This window comes from Drosophila bipectinata, chromosome XL, assembly GCF_030179905.1.
Source record: "Drosophila bipectinata strain 14024-0381.07 chromosome XL, DbipHiC1v2, whole genome shotgun sequence".
NCBI lineage: Eukaryota > Metazoa > Arthropoda > Insecta > Diptera > Drosophilidae > Drosophila > Drosophila bipectinata.
Window position 1 is genome coordinate 1403246 of NC_091734.1, and position 19984 is coordinate 1423229.

The 19984-nt window shown below is 46.1% G+C and overlaps 3 protein-coding genes across 12 annotated transcripts in view; 1 reads left to right on the top strand and 2 right to left on the bottom strand.

The window, feature by feature from the left end:
* Window positions 1-881: 881 nt before the first annotated feature.
* Fpgs1 (Folylpolyglutamate synthase 1) lies at window positions 882-4168 on the bottom strand. Of its 2 annotated transcripts, none has more exons than XM_070282947.1 (5): window positions 4028-4168; window positions 3338-3657; window positions 2903-3079; window positions 1414-2264; window positions 882-1347 (listed from the first exon to the last, which is right to left on the bottom strand). In XM_070282947.1, the coding sequence occupies exons 2-5, from the start codon at window positions 3608-3610 to the stop codon at window positions 939-941; spliced, it is 1710 nt and encodes a 569-aa protein (XP_070139048.1). In that variant the 5' UTR covers window positions 3611-3657; window positions 4028-4168; the 3' UTR covers window positions 882-938. The 2 variants fall into 2 exon arrangements, with proteins under 2 accessions (XP_070139048.1, XP_070139051.1); XM_070282950.1 differs by having other exon boundaries at window positions 3338-3701; window positions 4028-4162.
* A 380-nt stretch (window positions 4169-4548) lies between these two features.
* LOC108120146 (box C/D snoRNA protein 1) overlaps window positions 4549-19984 on the top strand; it is a 142159-nt gene continuing 126723 nt past the window's right edge. The window contains exons 1-2 of the mRNA XM_017233673.3: window positions 4549-5383; window positions 5441-5670. Of these exons, the coding sequence (XP_017089162.3) occupies window positions 4612-5383; window positions 5441-5661 (993 nt within the window). The 5' untranslated portion in view covers window positions 4549-4611 and the 3' untranslated portion in view covers window positions 5662-5670. The remainder of the gene's footprint in view (window positions 5384-5440; window positions 5671-19984) is intronic.
* On the bottom strand, window positions 7043-19831 carry Sec16 (Secretory 16). Of its 9 annotated transcripts, none has more exons than XR_011444205.1 (14): window positions 19633-19831; window positions 16020-18535; window positions 15505-15964; window positions 14197-14499; window positions 12167-12617; window positions 11832-12108; window positions 11020-11780; window positions 10816-10965; window positions 10231-10755; window positions 9700-9969; window positions 8158-8324; window positions 7578-8098; window positions 7290-7518; window positions 7043-7156 (listed from the first exon to the last, which is right to left on the bottom strand). XR_011444205.1 is itself a non-coding variant. In XM_070282911.1 (13 exons), exons 2-13 carry the CDS (start codon window positions 18526-18528, stop codon window positions 7388-7390), a joined length of 6525 nt encoding a protein of 2174 aa, XP_070139012.1. In that variant the 5' UTR covers window positions 18529-18535; window positions 19719-19831; the 3' UTR covers window positions 7043-7387. The 9 variants fall into 9 exon arrangements, 7 of the variants coding, with proteins under 7 accessions (XP_070139012.1, XP_070139023.1, XP_070139008.1 ...); XR_011444207.1 differs by having other exon boundaries at window positions 7043-7159; XM_070282911.1 differs by having other exon boundaries at window positions 7043-7518; window positions 19719-19831.

Consider the following 19984-nt stretch of genomic DNA (forward strand, 5'->3'; position numbering starts at 1 on the left):
TTTTTTTTATTTTTTTATCAAGTCCGGCGGGTTTTGGGTTTATATCCTGCCAGTCCAGGATGTGTGTAATTAAATATTCTCCACGCACACACACGCACTCCACGCACAAAAAAAAAAAAACAAGTAACTGTAACTGTAACTGTAAACAGAACCGTTAAGCGCCGCGTCAAATGAACAACTGAAATGCGAAACGCCGAACGTTTATTAATCCTTTTAGCGAACATCGTCAGGATTCAGGATTCAACCTCCAGCCTCCCCCCCCCCACCTATAGATGTGGAAAGGCAAGTGAATTACGCGGATTTGTTGCTGTAAACGAGACAGTTTAGCGTCGACGCTGGCAGAGCTAACAACAACAACAACAACAACAAAAATAAATAATAATAAAAAAAAAATAAACACATATCCTGGGAAACTTTTGCAATGGCCGCTGCCATTTAACCGTTATTTAATCAGTCCATCTGTTGCCATCTCGTTTACACGCAAACTTCCGTCGGCCGTTAGCCATTTTGTTTACCGTTAGACGGGTAGAGAGCATATCTATGCATCTCTATCTACGCACAGGGTTGCCGCCATGCCATTGGCCAATGATTGGGATAACAACCCTTAAAGGAATATCCTGTAAAACAACCCCTGTTTAAGCTTTCTTTCAGGCAGGTCCTGACAGTCCCGTTATAGTCGTTAGTCGTATTTCTGAGAAGCTCGCGGAAGGACCAAAGCCAAGCGTCGCAGGACAGGATAACCCTGTCCAAGCCGTCGGCAAGTCGACAACCCTAATCAGGGCTCATAATTACTTTAAAATCTTGAATAGAATTTTAATTTTTTTTGTTTTTTTTTTTTTATTTAAATATAAATATTTTAAAGTCCTTGCTAAGGACTAAGGACTATGGTCTAAGCAGGAGGTGATGGTTATGATGGAAGGAATACGACATATACCTGTTTAGTTCTTGCCCTGATCGATCAGATCCAAGGCCGATATCGCCGCTCCCAGGAGGTGGATGGAGCCAGTTACCAGAACATCTATCTCTCCATTGTCTCCGTTGTCCAGAGGATATCTCGCCCGGATGGCGGTGAAGACCTCACAGACAGTGCCGTACACCTGACTCCGATCCTCCTGGCCAAGACGATGGCATATTTCCCGCCACTCCTGGCCAATTCCCTTGGCCCGTTTCAGTTGCATGTCGGGCGTGAATCGGACCATCACCTGGCTGGGAGCATTGGGCGTGGTGGTGGACAGATTGGGCACAAAACAGACCATGTCGAAGGCGCAGCTGCTGTTCACCACCTCCAGCAGTGGCCCCACACCCGACTCTCCCGTACGATTGAAGATCAAGATCTTGGGGTTACTTCTGTTACAAAAAAAAAAGGATAATATTACTCATCCTCCTGGTCCATCTAGAATCTAGGTGACTCACCTTCCCTTGATGCTCTTGGTGAACCAATCCATGCACACGGCTATGCTCTCGACGGTGTGGGCGCCGTCCAGATGCAGTCTGATTCCCCGCCAGTCCACCAGCTGGCACCTGCCCGGCCAGTGGCTGTGGGCAAGTCCCTCCAGGATCTGATCATTGATGACGAGCTCGTTGGGCGACCAGGGCGTCGGCGGGAGGGGTTTCTTCGTCTGTCGGGACATCCAATCCATCGCCAACTGTATGGCCAGAGATCCGTTCAGTCTAATGACATGATTGAAGGTCGGCCAGTGTCTGGAATACTTCTCATCCCCCTGGAAGTAGTCCTCGGTGGCGGGAACCTCACAGAACAGAGTGGCTCCCTTCTCCTCAACCCGCTGCCGTATCACCCGGAGGCACTCCTCCTGCGCGGCATGCGTGAAGACATGTGATCCTGGCTTGATGATGCCCGCCTTCTGCCAGGCAATCTCTCCCAGTGTCCGTCCCAGGAGTTCCGTGTGCTCCAGCCCCAATGATGTGATGCCCACAGTTTGTACATTTCGTAAAATATTCGTGCAGTCTCGGTCTCCGCCAATGCCCACCTCCAGCACGGCCACGTCCACATTCTCCGCCACAAAGACATGAAAGCCCAGTATGGTCAGGAACTTGAAATAGGCTGGCATGTCGTGCTCATGCTCTCGCCGCTCCCACAGCAGGTTGTAGACCTTCCAGAAGTGTTCCGTGAACTTTGCCTTGGCCAGTGGCTGGCCATCGATACGGATGCGTTCGTTGGTGGACAGGATGTGGGGTGAGGTGTAGAGTCCAGTACGGAAGCCATGGTGGCGCAGCAAAGACTCGGTCAAAGCGCAAGTAGAACCCTGGAAGGGAAACACTCCATATGTTAAGTACTATCAGAAGTCTGCGATTATGTTTATATATCTGATATATACATTATTTTGTTATCTATACCAACATGCCGAAAGGAACGGAGCTCCCATAATGGGACATATGATAGTTCCAAAAACAAGAAATAACTGGAAAGGGAGGTTGGGGATCATAATACGACTCGGAGGTACCCTTAGTTGGAATTCTCTTCCCCTTTTTTTTAAACAAAAAAAAGACCTAGGCTGTTCTAGTTCTTTAGAATGAAATAATATACTTTTCAGACTTTCATTGAAAAGTAAACTGATATACCCTTTGAAAAAAGAAACCATAATGGGTACCAAAAACCCAAACAGATCCATCAAAAAAATATCAAATTGAAAGCTAAACAAATCTTATCAGCAGAAGAGCGATTAGCAGCGTTCTAATTCCTATAATTCTCCCGTCTTATAGAGAGACAACTGAGAGAATTGAGAACTGAGAACTCTGAGGAGAGCTGAGAGTGAGAAAAGTTAATTAATTAATTAACTAGAGAGCTAGAAGACCTTCAGTTGGATAACAAATCCCCAAAAAACAAAAAACAAACAAAAAACCAAATAAAAAACAAGTTCATGAACTTTGGGGAGGCCCTCACCTTGCCCTTGGTACCAGCCACATGGATGAAGGACAGCTGCTCCAGGGTCTCCAGGGGCAGGCCGCTCCTCTCCAGATACTTGATTGTATCCACAACGGTATCCACTTTGGGATTTTTAATGGAATTCCGGAGGGCAGCATCGTTGGACTGCAGAGAGTTTAGTTTTTGAATAGCAATCTAAAAAAAAAAAGATACAAATATTAAAAAAATATTAAAATATTTTAAGCTTAAAATATTTAACAATTTTTGTATGTTTTTACAAGTTTTAAAGAATCTTTTAGATATTATTATAGATATTATAGCCATATCTATGACATAAACATCAAATAATGATTTAAAACATCTGCCTGCTTTAAATATTACACTTTTTTTAAAGAGTTGCCTTGGAAATACTTGTAAAAACATAAAAATATTAAAATTAAATGTAGAACTCACCTCAAATCCTTCGTTAACATCATTATTGTAGACATGGTCATGGTTAGAACCATTTTCACATCCATTACTTTTGAATTTCAAAGGAGTTTTTTGATGATAGAGCACCAGATCCGCCAGGCTGGAGGAGGAGAACTCCTGCTGTGCTGTATACCGTATGTCTTCCATGCGGCGAGGGATTACTGTACTGCTGAGGGTGCGTAAAAGGTGCGGATTTGTGTTCGCAGCGGCATGACAGGTGCGGCGAACTAAGCGGCTCAGTTGGTGAGCAGCCATATTTATGGCCGATCGTCTAGCTCTCCCCACTCACTGGTGAGCGGTATCTGGGGGGAATGGGGAGACACACACACCAAACAAAAACAAAAAACTGAGAAACTTGTAAAAAAGAACAGTCAACTCCAATTTATTCATAGAAACAGTAGACTAGCTGACTGACTAGCTGATATGCTAAATGATTCGGAAGCGATAAGAGGAAGCGATAAGAGAGCCGCCCAAAAAAAAAATGAAATCATAAAATATACGCACGTGTCAGTAATTTAAATATTGCGCCACTTATCGATATCTAGATAACTAGAAATCCGATGACAGCAAAACAGTTGCAAGAAAAAAAACAACAACAACAAATCAAAACAATTACTTGTTTGGAAATATAAACAAACCTGACACACACTGTAGTTACATAAAACCACTCACCCGATAACATAATCTGGTTTGTTTACGTTTGGCGGTAACTTCATCGCATTATGGCCAGCAACAATTACAAAAACATAATACCAAGAATACGTTGTTATTGCACGCGACTTTAAAAAGCTTGCTGCTAGCGATGTGTCATTAGCCGATAGTTGAGTAGCTCAACAGTCTGGCAGCACTGGCAGTGACTTAAGCGCGGCTTACAAAGTTTAATCAATGAAACTTATAAATTGGCCAGCAACAATTACAAAAACATAATACCAAGAATACGTTGTTATTGCACGCGACTTTAAAAAGCTTGCTGCTAGAGATGTGTGACTAGCCGATAGTTGGGTAACCCAACAGTCTGGCAGCACTGGCAGTGACTTAAGCGAGGCTTAGAAACCAGATTTTATCAATGAAACTTATAAATAAACAAGATATTGAACTTGTAATTATTTATTTATTATTTTAACTTATTATTGTTTTAATTTTAAAACTAACTTTTAGTTGGCAATACAGTTGGCAACTCAAACAGTATCAGCTGGCAAGTATCGATGGTTTCCCATCCCTAAGCCACGCTAAAATTAAAAATCAAAACAAACACCATGCGTCTGGGTATTTGCGAGGTGTGTGCCGCCAAGGAGGCCATCTACGCCTGCCCCAAATGTGAGGTGAAGACCTGTAGCCTGCCCTGCGTCCGAATCCACAAAAAGGAGTTACAGTGCGATGGCCAAAGGGATCGAACCAAGTTTGTGCCCCTTAGCGAGATGACCGCCCGTGAGTTTATGAGCGACTACTGCTTCCTGGAGGAATGCACCCGCTATACGGAGAACCGTAAGACGGACAAATGCAAGAGCTACACCCACGAAAACAGAAACTTACCCCAGAGTCTGCATCGACTGCGATCTGCCGCCAAAAGGCGCAACATCAACCTGCGCCTGCTGCTTCCCAACTTCAGTAGACGAAAGGAGAACACCACATACCTCGACTGGAAGCGGCGGCACATCTCGTGGCGGGTCGAGTGGCTATTTGTAAACATACCGCCTGTGGAGGAGGACAAAACCATCAGTTTCGTTGACGCCCGCTGCGATGAGACGCTCAGCTTGGCGGCTCTAATCCTCAAATACGTGGATCTTGACCAGGAGGCGGCTCGGGATCAGAGGAAACACCTGATCCACCATCAATCAGCGGGCATTGGGCAGCTAAGCTTTTGGTTGCGAGCCGAGGGAGTGCGAAACAGCAAAGGACGATGCTATCGCCTGAAGGCGAACCAAACTCTCTCAGAGAATCTGGCAGGAAAGACGATCGTGGAGTTTCCCACCATATTTGTCAACTACGAGCAGAAGCCTCCAACGAGCTATCACCAAATAGAAAGTGGTGGGTTTTCTAATATTTTTTTTTATAAATTCTTTGATATTTATGAACCTCTTTTAGATGAAGAATTCGAGGAGGAAGATGAGGATCTGGAGGCCCATAAAGTCAAAGAGCCAGCTGAAGCTTCTTCTTCTTCTGAAGAACCACAGGCAGCTGAAGAAACTGAAGAAGAGGAGGAAGAAATGCCCGAGAGCGAACTGAATCAAATACTGCAAGAACTGGCGGCCAATCTGGCCAATCCAGACGACATGCCAATGGACTCTGAAACCGAATCCGAATAGGAATAAATAATAAATCTTCCCCCAAAAACTTACTATTTTTTTACATAAATATTGTGTATTTTTTTCAGACGCATTTGAATTTATTTTTTATTTTTTAAATATATATATATATATTTTTTTTTAGACTAATTAAACGTTAAGAATTCATACCACACTTTGTTATATCGCTCTAGTTCCGTCTTTGTTAAATCTGTATTTTTCATTATATATATTTTATATATATATATATATATAATGTATAAGTGGTTTATGGTTTTTAAGGTTTAATCTTAAATTTGTGTACAATTTGTTGTGTGGTCTCTGGATTTAAACGACTTGCACAGCAATATATATATTATTTGTCCCTAGTTTTTCATTTATATATATATATTTTTTTTTATATAGATTTTAGAATTTAGAATCTACCAATTGGCATTTATTTTATTTTGTACATAATACATTATGTGTGTGTGCCAGTTTATATAATTTTTTTATATATATATAATTTCTATATAAATTTCTCATCTATTAATATTTTTTTGTCGTTTTTTTCGCTTTTTTTTTTTGCCTGCACCAGTTATTGATTAAAATTATAAATTAAAGCATTAATTATATAAACAAACAAAGTTCTAACAAAGAAATAAACATTTTCAAAATGCATTTTTCCAAAAATTCCAACACAAACTAAAAAAATATACAAATTATTGGACAAATTAAAAAAAAAAAACAGAACAAAAAACCATTTTTAAAAAATTGTTCTAAAAAAAAAACATATATAGTTACACATTCATGTAATGGAATTATTTTCGGGAGGTCGGGAAGAATTCGGAAATTAGATTAGAAACACTTAAAATGAAATCTTTTTGACCTAAACTTTTTTTCCATTTTTTTTTTAAATATATTTAATATTTAAGAAGTGAAATACAGCAATGCATTATGAAAAAAGTAGTGTCTGTCCTCCCATCGGATGTACATCGTGTTCGGGATCCATATACATATAGTACATATATAGTATATAAGCTAAACAAAAAATAATTATAAAACTATGCAACATACAAAAGAAACATGTATTTTTTTTAGGAGAGGTTTTCAGGGGGGGAATTGGGGTGTGGGGGGGCAACATATATATATATATATATATATATATATTTAGCTAGTCGTACATAAATATCCTTTTTTTCATTATCCTTTTTAATCCTTTTTAATGCAAAAACAACACACACTTTAAACATTTTTTCTTGAATAAAGTTTCTCTCTTTTTTGTTTTTAATTTAGAGCTTTGTTTTTTTTTTACACACACGCACACTAATTAAGAAGAAAAAAAATTAAAATTAAAGACAGACAAAGGTGGTGGGTGGCTGGGGGGCTGGGGGGCTGGGGGGCTGGGGGGGGTTATAATATATCAAGGACGCGTGTGTGTGTGTGATCCTTTCAAGTTGGAAAATAATTATATATCGTAGGTTTTTCTATTCTTTATCTTTTTTTTTTTTTTTTTACGTAGCTCTTCGTGGTGCTGCTGCTGGTGAAAGAGATGGAGTGTACAGAATAGAAAGAGAAAGAAAGAGAAGAGAAGAAAGAGAAAGAAGGAAAATCCTTGTATCAGTTGGCCAATCCTCCAAAAAAATGCTCCAAAAACACAAACCACTCACATTTCGTTGGCAATTCGTTCTAATCCTTCTCCTCCTCCTCCTCCTCCTCATTCTCATCTTTGATTATCCTACATCCTACATCCTTATCCATATCCTTGCTACTGGGGCACAAAGTAGCCACCCTGAGGCACAGCCGCTGGTGCCATTATGGGAGCCAGCACGTTCTCGGGTGCCGCCGACATGGGTGCACCCGATGGATTGAAAACATCCACATACGAGTTCTTCAGGGCTGCGGAAATGGATGTGAACTTTAATCCGAATCCTGGAGAGAAATGACTGTGTACTTACTGCGATTACGTTGCATCTTGAACATGTTGGACTGCAGCTTGGGCTGGGCACCGCCGGGAGCGGATGGATTAGCCGCCGGGGCCGCTGGCGATGGAGCTAGACCGGGCGAGGGAGCTAGGCCGGGTGCTGGTGATGGGGCTGGTAGTGGAGCCACTGCTGCCACGGGATGCTGATGCAGCCACTCGGGCGCCGGAGCAGCCGTATAGTCAATGGACTGTGATGGCGCCTGCTCCATGAACGTGGGTACGGCTGGCAGGGATTGCGGTCCTGGCGGCCCTGGCGGTGCTGCTAGCGGGGGTCCTCCTGGCCCTCCGCCCATTCCCAAGTCACTCATCTTGGGCGGCGGCTTAAAGTTCTCCACCTCTTCGCCACCGCCCTCGGTATTGGTCCAGCACTTGCGCTCCTTGTCCCAGACAATGGTGGGATTCTTGTCGTCTGGGAGAATCATTTGGTTCTTGGGCTTCAGGGAGAGCTTGTTCCAGAGACCGCCGAACCAGCCGGAGTTCTGGTTGCCAGGGCCACTGCAAGGGACAAAACAGTGTTAGAGGGTATCAGAGGCAAGGATGTGAGAGAATCTTACCCAGGATCGGCGCTATTTGGTTTTCCCGCCGCCGCCGGCTTGCCAAGGGAAGGAGTCGCCTCCGCTGCCGGACCCGAACCCGGACCAGGACGGCCAGCACCGCCATCGTCCTCGTCGTCGTAGCTCTTGGACTTGGGCATGGATATGGCCGGACGTGATGTCTGGAGCTGGCATTTGAACAAAATTGGGATTAGTTTTGGGTCTTTGAAGAATTCTTCTTCGAAAAATCACAAAAAAAAGAAACAATGGTGTCATGGTGGGAGTGTTGGTTAGTAACAGAGATTAGTGTAATTAGGGGGGGGTTTAGTTCATCAATTAATCGAAATTAAATCAAAATCGAAACTGGCGCAGTCAAAAATAGGTCTCAATCTCAGACAAGTTGCTCTCGAAGGCTTAAAGATATAACAAGGATTGCTTACAATTCTATAGAGTCGGTATCATATATATATATATATATATATATATATATATATCGGGAGAGAGAGAGAGAGTTCTACAAACAGGTACAAAAATAACCCGGTTGGAGGTTGGATCAAGGTACTCCTACTACCAACTACTGGTTTACAATTTCTTCTTAGAACTAAGTGGAGCATCGATGTCATAGGTTCGAACAGTGCTAGTGGTCCTTCCTGGTTGCTGCTGTGGCTGATCCTTCTTCTTCCTGTCCAAGTAGCTCTCAAAACGACTCAGGCTCTGCTCCACTTCGGAGCACATCTTCTTGTAATTCAATGGTATGGCCGGATTGGCTATCAGCTCCTCCATTGACCACACATGCTGCGGCTGGGCCTGGCTACTGGCGGCCTGCTCCTGCTCCTGCTGGGCCTTGGTGGCTATAATGCCGTACTTGTTCAGCAACTCTTGCCGCCGATAGTAATGCCTTTCATCGTAGAGCAGGTCATCAGGGTCATCGGGGTCATCCTCCTCCTCATCATCATCATCATCGTCGTCTTCCTCGCCCTCGGCCTGCTCCTCACCCTCGGCATCCTCATCTATAACATCATAATCGTTGAGGACATAGCTCCTATAACGCTGCAAGTCACTCCGATCGGCATTCGCCTCGGGATCATAGGAACTGCTCTTCTGCACCTGGCCCAGTGGCATGTCAATGGGATAGGTGCCATTGAAGACGATGTGCGGCTTCCGGGCGAGATGGTATTGCGATGACTTGGGCTTGGCCAGGGCCAGAGATTGATTCTCCAATTCCAATGCCAGTTGGTGTTCCAGTTCCTGTTCCACCGACTCATCAATGGTGGTGGGAAGAATAAAGTTGACTCTTTTCTGGTTGGATCGCAGGGAGGAGGCAGTTGCTCCTCCTCCACCACCACCTCCTGTTGTTAGGGTGGGCATGGGCGTGGCGGCAACTGTGGCTGCGGCTTTGGCGGCTATGAAACGTGTGGGCGTGGTAAGCGTTGTGGGCGTATGGGTTAGATAGTTGTGGCCGCAAGTAGCTGATGTGGCAGATGTGGCAGATGTTGCACCTTGGTTGCTGCTGCTGCTGCTGGTAGCTTGTTGACGTTTATTTTTGTTGGAAGTGCTACTTACATCATTCAAATTGAATGCCTTAGTGGTGGATGTGGCTCCTCCTCCTGGTAGTGCTGCTGCTGGTGGCTTTTTGCTCGAGGAGCTGGAGCTGGTGGTGCTACTGGTGCCTCTGTCCAGCTTCAAGCCCTGCGACTTGAAGCGATTACCATTGCTGCGACTATGCTTCTTCAACTGGAGCTGCTGTTTCTGCTCCTTGTCCTCCTCCACCACCTCTACCTGCTCCTCCTCAACTCCTCCACCTCCACCCGGCTGGTGATTCTCAACCGGTAGCTGCATTCCATGCGGACATAGATGTTTGGTTTTCATTTCAAAGAATTGTACTTTTGTTAGTTTTTCAAAGCGAGATTCTTCTACTTCTATAGAGGCTTCTACAACAACACACACACAAGTCAACTCAAAACACAGGGCCAGCCAGCTGGACAGATCCTGCCCAGCCAACTTGGAAGCAAAAACAAAAGACCTCACAAGCTCTACTCTCTAATAATCCTACAAGAAGGGGGCATCTTTCGAATGGAAACCCCTCCCACTCACCTCATCGCCGTAGGGCGGCTGCTGGGATCCCGACCAGTAGTCGTAGCCATAGCCCGGACCCCCGGGAGCTGCTGCATCTGACGACGGCTGGTCGTACGATGGATACTCCTGCGGCTGGACAGGATGATGTTGCAGTTGCTGTTGCGGATCGTAGAGCTCGGCCGCCGCCGGCGTTGCCACATTATCGTTGCCATCGTTTGGGAGGTAATTGTAGCCAGGATACCCGGCCACCGGAGCAACTGCCGCTGGCGGAGCAGCAGGAGCATCCGGAACCGGCTCATACTCCGTCGGCTCGTATGGACTTGGAACAGCGTTCGGATCGTAGTAGGCATTCTGCTGTGGCGGCAGCGGCGGCGGTGGCACTTCTTGGGGCTTCTGGGTCTGGAGGGTGCTCTCCAGGTTGGCGCCGTCGTACTGCATGTTGAGCTCCTTGAACTGCTGGTTCACTTCCGCGAACTGCTGGTTGATGTCGTTCTGCTGGAGCTGCTGCTGTTGCTGGACAGGATCCTGATGCTCCGGTTGTGGCTGGAAGTACGTATAAAGGTTTCAAATGGCGACCGTGACATTGTGGCGACCGTGACCTACCACATCGGCCAGTGACCGCAGCTGACGCAACCAGGCCTTCTCCTCCGGCGCCGCGCTATCCTTGCCAGTGGCATTCGGGGGACTGGCAAAGGACACCCTATTGATCAGGATGGGATCATGGTAGCGCAACCTTTCAGCCAATCCACAGACCTAAAAGAGGAACCATGAAATGAAACCACAATAGACGCAATCAAATCCCCTTACCCTCTGGATAAAATCTGGATCATAGCCCTCGGGCTTCAGTTCGATGTGACGGGCTATCTGCTCCAAGTAGTTGGTGCAACGGAAGTGCTGGCCATAGTCCAGTATCCGGGTGGCCAGCAGGAACTTGTAGTGCTGGAACGGAGCGATGCTGAACTTGGGATCCGACAGGGAGCGGGCGTACTCGTAGATCTCGGTCATGATGATGGCCTCGTTGCTGGCAAACTCGTTGAAGGGCTTGTAGTGGGAGGCGCCCAACAGGATCAGACGGGGCACGTTGGCCGTGAGGCTAGTCAGCTCCGTGGCGGAGCTGTCGTAGCGGCCGAACTCCTCCTGGGCCACCAGATAGCAGAAGTGCGCCGCATAGATGTCGCCCCGCTGGAACAGGGTATCGCCCAGGGCCACCACCGAGCTGCGATCGTATTCCGGCTGCCGGCTCTTGTTCGTCACGAGAATGGAGAGATGGGAGCGCCAGTCGCCCCAGCGCTCGTCCCTCAGCTGGCTGACGCAGGCCGGCGTGTGGCAGGACTTCATCTGGTAGAGGGTCTGCAGGGGATCATTGGTCTTGATGGCGCGACTGAGGAACTTCTGGGCCACGTCGGTCAGGGCATAACGATCCTCGTACAGGGCCAGGAAGAAGGCGTGCGTCCACAGGCCATTGTCGGTGGCCCACTGGAGTGCCTCCTCCACGTTGCCGCGCAGGACATAGCTGCGGAACTTGTCGGTGGCCGCCTGCTCCGAGAGCGGTGTCGGCGCCCCAGCTGCTAGAGAGGATGCCGTCAGTAAGGGATTACACCTGCAAGTTCCTATCTTACCTCCAGCACTGCTAGGTGTGGTGCCGCTTCCAGCTGCACTGGAAGAGTTGGCGCCCGTGGCCGCCGAGGTCTCCTCCCCGACACCAGCCTCCACACTCTCCTCCGCGTCCGAGAAGACGGGCTTCTCCGCTGGCCCAGCGTCCGGATCAGTGCCGGTCTCGGCCTCGCCCTCGGCATCGGCATCGGGCTCAGCTTCGGTTTCGAACTCGCTGGGATTGTAGGGGTATTCCTGCTGGTTCTCCAGCAACAGATCCCCCACATCCGTGTCGGCAATGTACTGGAAAGGACCACAACCATGAGTATATGATGAAGGATGATCTCATCCCAGGACTCACCCCATTTTGGCGCAACAGCAGGATCAGCAGGTGCCACATGAGGGCGTGGGAGGCCCGGTACTTGTCCACACTGCCCTGGGGCTTCTTCTGGGTGGCATAGAGCACCGTGCAGCCGCGAGTGGGTCCCAATCGGATCTGGTCCTTGCAGAAGCTGATGATCTTGTCCTTGTGCAGCTTGCGGCCCTGCAACGGGCCCGGATACATGCGCAGCAGGCTGCTGGTGCCGTCACGGATGCGCGGCGGTGCCACTTCCACGTCGTTCCGAAGGCGGCCGCGACCCGCGAACTTGGGCTTCACCTTCAGCAGCAGGCTCATGGAGTAGGAGGCCACCAAGTGGGGCCGGCTGAAGAGCAGTGGCGTGCGTCGACGTGGCGGACGGGCCACGGCCGTAGTGACCACCCCGGAGACACTGGTTCCACCATAGGTCGATGGTGCCACTTCCGTAGCAGCTCTAGGAGATGGAAAAGTGACTCTAAAAGTTAATATTTTTAAGGATTTTAAGAAATTATTTAAGGATATTTAAAAAATCCGTCATGCAAGAAGGGAGGAGGAGGATAATCGAGGACATTGCAGGATATCTTGGGCAACCAAAAGCACCCACCATCGCAGCTTCATGCAACTTTCAAGAAAAAACTCAGTTTTTAACGAAAATTATTAACAATTTTTGGAAAATCAATAAAATTATTAACCATTTATGGATAAAAAATGAAATTAAATGATTTATTTTTAAAAAATTACTAAAATCTGGGTTATATTTTGGAAAAACTGCTTTCAAAGCGGGGTTTTTAAAAATATTTTTAGAATTAAAATGAAAATATTTAAGCACTAAGCCTTTTGAAGAATTTTTGTAGATTTTAGACCATTATCTTAGACACGTAAGACCTATTATCCATTATCTAGGAATATTTCGATAAAAAAAAAATCAGATCTCGAGTATATAGATCTTTAAACCTTTTTAAAAGTATTATTTTATAAAAGAACCAAAGATATGATATGATATTTCAAATAAAAATAAAAATAAGATCTCTAATTTTAATATTTTAATAAGAATCTTTATAAAAATCGTATCCCTAATAGATCTTCAAAGGCGTTATTTTAGATAAGAACCCCAAGATCATAGATCATATACTCTTCTCTGAAAGATTTCTAACAAAAATCAGAAAATCGTATCCCTAATAGATATTTATACCTTTTAAAAGTATTATTTTATATTAGAACCAAAGACATTACGATATTCTCTGATCCATTGATAAGAATCTATATAAAAATCGTATTCCTAATAGATCTTTAAACCTTAAAAACCCTTTTTCTTAGAATAGAACCTTGTATCTAGTACTCTAATCTGAAATATATCGTTCAAATACTAGAAACCCTGATCCATAATGGATTTTCTAACCTTTATAAAGCCTTATTTTATATAAGAACTCAAGATCTGAGTCTCTGATCCAAAATATATCATTCCAAATCAGAGAATCTGATTCATATGTGAAAAATTTCTATAAAAAATCTAAAAAGAATCAGATTCCTATAAGATTTCTATAAGACACTTCTATAATATAATATAATATAATATAATATAATAGATCTATAATAATATATAGATCTCCTCTCCTCCTCTCCAATATTTCTAACAAAAATCCGATTATCTCAGGACCTTATAGTATATATATATGTATGTATAACCATTTAAAACCCTAAAAGATACCCCGATCTAGGCCTAAACCCATATAGAACCTTTTAAAGCCAAAGAACAGACAGAAAACAGGGATCGAGATCAGCCGAGACAACGAAAGAGCGCCACAAGGAGGAGGGGGATGATAAAGAGTGGATGGAAAAGTGAAATTTATGAAAGCTTCTTGTTTTTTTTTGGGTTTTTTTGCATAAAAAGCATAGAAGTGATGACAGAAAAGCGACAGAATGTATTTTCTTGGAATTTGGAGTTGAATTTTTCATTTTTTTTTTAAGGAGGGATTTGATTGGTATTTTTTTTTTTTTTATCGTATATCGAATCGTATATCGTATATGACAACCTGATATCGAGGCCGCACTCAGAACCGGCATAACGGGAAGAGCAGCGTCCATCGCCGCCATTTAAATTATTCAGCGATCCGGCATGGGATAGATTGGCATATGGATTTGGATGGAATGCTATGGATCCATAATAACTGGCATTATCCTCCGTATAACTGCTGTTAAGGATATCCTGTTGTAGGTGTAGTTGTAGTTGCTGTTGTTGTTGTTGTTGGTGTTGTTGTTGTTGCTGTAGGTGGTGGTATCGGCTACCATGTTGTCGATGGAGTTCATTGGCTTGATTTATGTATGCATGTGTATACCTAAAATATTTCCATATTTTTGTTTTTTTGGTTTGGGAATGTTTTTGGAAGGACAATTGCACATGTTTTGCATATTTTGTGATTTATTTGTTTATTTTGTGCATTTTTTTTGAGGTTAGAGACGAAAATATTTTGAGGTTAGAGACGAATTTCAATTAGTTTGTGCTTTTTTTTCAGTTTTTGGTACATAGTTAGTGAAAACGTACACAAGACAAGGATTGGATCCAATTGGAAAATGGTACAATTAACAGGGCTATACTACAGTTATCGAAAACATATCGATTATTTGGCGATTAATCGACACATCCCTAGGAGGCGTAGGATATCGGCAATTAATGGGAGAATGAACGAGCAGGAGGGAGATAATGGGTTGTCTCTGACACACACACACACACACACACACATATCTAATCACTAACTACTAATTAGCATAGCAGCTTATAGATAAGATTAAAGCCCTAAAGTCCAACCTCAACAATTATAAAAAACAGGGGTTTATAGGGCCACACACTTTGTTAATTAAGAACTCTTGTTAATCTTTAAATATTTTTTTAAAGCTAATTTAGCGGAAAGTTAAATGAAAAGATTAAGAAAACAACTTGCTACTTCTAGAAGGTTTCCAACAGAATTAAGGATTAAAAGAAAAAGAAAAAAAGGAAATACAGCGTTTCGATAAAACCGAACTTGTGGAAACATGTTGAAACGGGCAATCGATTATTTTATCGTTACTTTTTCCCATCACTAGAATTAAAGAGAGATGGGCTTTATTACAGACTATTACTTTTCCCATCACTAGAATTAGATAGAGATGGGGCTTTATTACAGAAGCCATTAAGCTATCGAGGCATAGAACGATAAAACCATTAACTTTATGATATTTTTTATAACTTTATATTAAAGTTTATGGATTTTTTAAATATATAGCAATAAACCCCGATTTTTCAACATGTTTTTATAGCTTATTTTTTTTAGCAAAAGACTCTCCTACTTTTTTGAAAAACTCACCTCTCGCGTTCTCTCTGCAGAGCTGCTTCACTACCACCACTGGTGGCCGCCACCAACTGGGCTGTGGGGGCACTGGGCACTATGCCGGGCAGTCCAGGCACTATCCCGCCACCGGCACCGGCCTTGGACGCCACCTGGGCACTCACTGCCGCCGACATCGAGGTGATCATTTGGCCATAGATCTTGGCGTACATGTCGGCATAGGCCTGGGGATTGCGGGACATTTGTTCGTACATAGCATACGGATCATAGCCACCGGCAGCATACTGGTCGTAGTTGCGGTTGCGTTTCCCGGAACCAGAGCCACCGACCGAACCACCAACGGAATTGGCATTGCCGCCATTGATGCGCTCCTTGTCCAGATCGCTGTTGCGCGAGCTCTTCCGGCGGTACTCCTCGTAGCCGTCCCAGTGCCTCAGATCCGGATGACGACGTCGCTGATCCTCCTGACGATTGCCAGCTGCCGAAGAAAGGAGATCTTAGAAAGGATTCAGTTGGGAAAGCTATAGACCTACCTCTGCCTTGGTTCTCGTAGCTGCGACGGCTGCCGGAGGAGCGATATTTCTCGCCGGATGACTTGTTGGGTCGCCGGCTGCCATAGTTCCTGTCCCGATCGCGATCACGTTCCCTCTCGTACTCATCGTAGTCCTGGCGACCGGTTTTGCTGCTCCGGCCACCGGCGCCGGAGGTGCCAGCACCACCGCTGCCCTCCAGCTCCCCGTCGATCTGGTTGATGTCGAGATTATCCGACTCGCCTTCGTAGCGTCGTGAGTGGTCGTAGGATCGGTCGTGATCCTCGCCACCACTATGGTACTTGTGCGAACGGCGTCGCCAGGTGCGATCCCGTTCCCGATCCCTCTCCCGATCGCCGCCACGCTCCCGGCCGCCGTCCCTGTCCCGCTCGCGCTCCCGATCCCGATCCCTGTCCCGTTCCCAGTCATGATCCGGGTCCTGGTGCTGGCGCCGTTGGCGAGTCGATTCGTGATTGCGTCGCGGATGAGAGTCCCGCAGGGTCTTCGAATCGCTGTGGTGCGACGTGCCGCCCCGGACCGAGTCCTCCGTTTCGCCATCATAGGTATTGTAGTGACCGTGGCTGCGTCCACGTCCGGCGCGTCGGTCATCCCGGGCATCGCCCAGATCCCGGCGATCGCGGTCGCGCTCCCGCTCCCGTTCTCGCTCACGATCCCGTTCCCGTTCGCTCTGCAGGAACTCGTCCGACTCGTCCTCGGACTCCAGGTCCAGCGACGTGTTGCCCCGCCGCGCCACCGAGCGCTTCTTCTCCAGCGGCAGCTGCTTGTTCTGCTGGATGAGCATCTGGACATCCGAGTTGGACAGCAGCGGCGAGTGCTCCACCGGCGGCATCTCGTCCGAGGGCAGGATGTGATGTGCCGAGGACGGGAGCTCGGCCTGCGCCACTGGCGGCAGGATATCGTCGCGATCCTCCAGATTCTCGCCGTCCAGCACCACTTCGCGTTGCTCCCGCACCGGCAGGACGACCGGAATGGCGGAGATCTCCACGCCCGTTACGACCCGCCTGGCCGGAATCTGTTCCCCCTCCGAGGTGTCCTCGCCGTCGGCCAGTCGCTCCTCCATGTGTAGGGCCGCCTGGGCCTGGGCGGGCTGTTCGGTGGCGCCAGTTACCAGGCGCTGTTGCTGCGATTCCAGCTCCGGCTGGCCGAGCACCAAGCGTGATAGTCCTGGCGGCGGCAGCAGGCCGGCGTCTTGGTCCGCTTCCAGATCCAGTTGCTCGGACAGGTGGCTGGTCTGCAGGTACTGGGCACGCTCATCGTTGGGCGCCGATAGCACCTCCTGGTTATCCGGCTGCTCCACAACGTTGGATGCGGGCGGTGGCGGTGCATAGAAGGATGTGCTGGCAGCTGGAGCCGGGAGTGATGCAGGGAGTGGAGCTGGCATAGTGAAAGTCAGTATGTCCGGTTGGGGTGAAGCCACCAAGGGAGCTGCCACGGGAGGCAATACAGCTGGTGGAGCTACTGATGCTAGAGGTGCTACTGTGGCTACTGCTCCTGCTCCTAGAGGTGCTACTGCTGCTGGTGGTGCTCCTCCTGCTGGTGGTGCTCCTGCTGGACTGGCCAGAATGTTCACCCGTTTGCTGAGCCCCGTAGAACGCTTGAAGGGATTCCCAGCAGCTGTCAGGCTGGGAGGCAGGGCACCAGGTGGCGCTACAAGAGCCGGAGCTGGTGGAGTGGCTGCTGGTGGTGGTGGTGGAGCTCCCACAGCCGGCGGTAGGCCCACAGAAGCTAGTGATGTGGGTGGTGGAGGAGCTAGTTCCGCCACTCCGCCTGCTGGCTGGTTTTGAAAAGCCATGGGCGGCACAATGGCATCGAGTTCCGGTTCCTGGCCCAGTTCTGGCGGCGAGTGCAGTTGCTGGTGGAGCAACTGCGTCGGTTGCTGCTGGTGCAGGTTATTATTTGGCTGTTCAGCGGGTGGTGGCAGCTCCACATTGTTGTTATTGTTGTTGTTGCTGCTGCTGGGAAAGACCTGCCAGTTGCCTGGCGAGGATTGCACATTGAAAGCATCCTCCAGTAGCTGATCCCCGCCCGTGGGCTCACTGGTGGTGCTCCCAGCGGTGTTGTTATTGATGCTATTATCGTTCCAGTCTCCCCAATCGCCCCAGCCATCGTTCCGGGACCGGTTATTGTTCTCCACAGGATCCATGATGTACTGAGGGGTTTCGAGAGGATAGGACAGGTCCTGTTGCAGTGGCTGCTGCTGCTGCCCGGCATAGTAGTTGTTGTAGTTCAGGGATTGCTGCTGCAACTGCTGGTGCTGCTGCTGAGGATCCTGCTGGGGATTCTCTGGCCAATAATTGGGCTGCTGTTGTTGTTGTGGTTGTTGAAACATTTGGCTGGCATAGACCGGCTGCTGTTGATGATGCTGCTGCTGCTGGGTGGGTGGCAGATGTGAAGGATGCTGCTGCTGTTGCGGGGGAGGAGGATGTTGCTGCTGCTGCTGCTGCGGAGGCTGCTGATGCGGTGGCAGCCAGGGAGCATTATTGTGCAACATTTTAGAGCTAAAATAATAAAATAATTAAATAATTTAATATAAAATATTCTTTAAAAATGTAACATTAATAAAAATTAATGAAAAGCCTGCTCTTTATAGTAAAGTACCTTTTCCTATTTATGTTTCAGTGTTCTGGTTATGAAAATATTCAAGTTTTCCGACTTGGAAAAGTCACTTTTATGGAAAAATATTGAAAATCTCTTCAAGAAATTGTATTTTTCTGATGGTGATGGCTGGAAAATTGGTTCAATGAACGAAACCAGTTTCTTTGAGAAAAGCTACCCGTTTTTCCAGAGTTTTTCCTTCAAACTACACTCGCAAAAAAATAATTAATTTTATAATAAATAAATATATACACCACTAGTGCACTAGTACTAGTAGTGGGCGAATAAAAAAAAAAAAAAAAACCGAAAAAGTTAAAAGTTTACGTGGACGTTTGCTATATAGCCCACCCCTCTCCCCCCAGCCCGTGGCGCTACTAGGGTACCCCCTCGATTCCATAAACATTCTCTTCACTGGCTGCTTCCTCTTCTTCACTTTGTTACCACTATTTAGCCATCTCTCTCTCTCTCTCGCTCTCTCTTACTGTTGTTTTTGTCTTGACGCAGCAGGTTTTTTGTTTTTTTTTTCTTTTCTTTCTTCTGGACTGATAATCTGACTGACAGACTATATATTATTTGTATAATTCCAGAATTGCAGACTTTTTATTTATTTTGTATTTTTGACCCGTAAGTCAAAAGTGAAAACACTCTCCGGGGAGGAGGAAAAAAAATTTGGAGCAGTGGTCGTGAAAAGAGAGAGAGGGGGATAGCCCAGGGAGAGTTGTCGCTCTCCCCCTCGCTAACCAGGGTTGCAATCCGGTGTCGCTCTTGCAAAATGGACCACAAAATAAATCACATTTGTTTAGCAGAAATAAAATAAACTTTGGCCCAGTTGTCTTTGTCAATTTGCATCTAAATACAAAACAAAATCCATTACGCCAACGGGAGAGCCTTAACGTACACACACACACACACACTCTAGCAATTCACACACATACAGGTGGATGGATATATGTCCCTTCCTTTTTTTTTCTAATTAGCTTACGCTGGACATTCGACTTACACAAAAATTAGCTTAGTTTCGTTTCGTTCGCTTATTTACACACACACTGTGTTCTATTCTGACAGACGACTAAACAATACATTTACTTGTTTGCTGATTGCCGTTAGCAGACGTCGTTTTTTTAAACAATTAACTTTGGAAAACGCAGCCAAAAATCCAAATGCCAACTCGACTTTAGTGCAGCGTTGCCAGACTGGCTAGCGGGAATCATTACTGCCAGATGTTTTAAGTTAGAGATGGGTAAATCTTAAAAAAAATATATATATTTTTTTAAAATAAAATAAAATAAACAGAAACTAATATATAGTTTAAAATTTTTACATTTCACCAAGGCTATAGAATTTGACTCGTG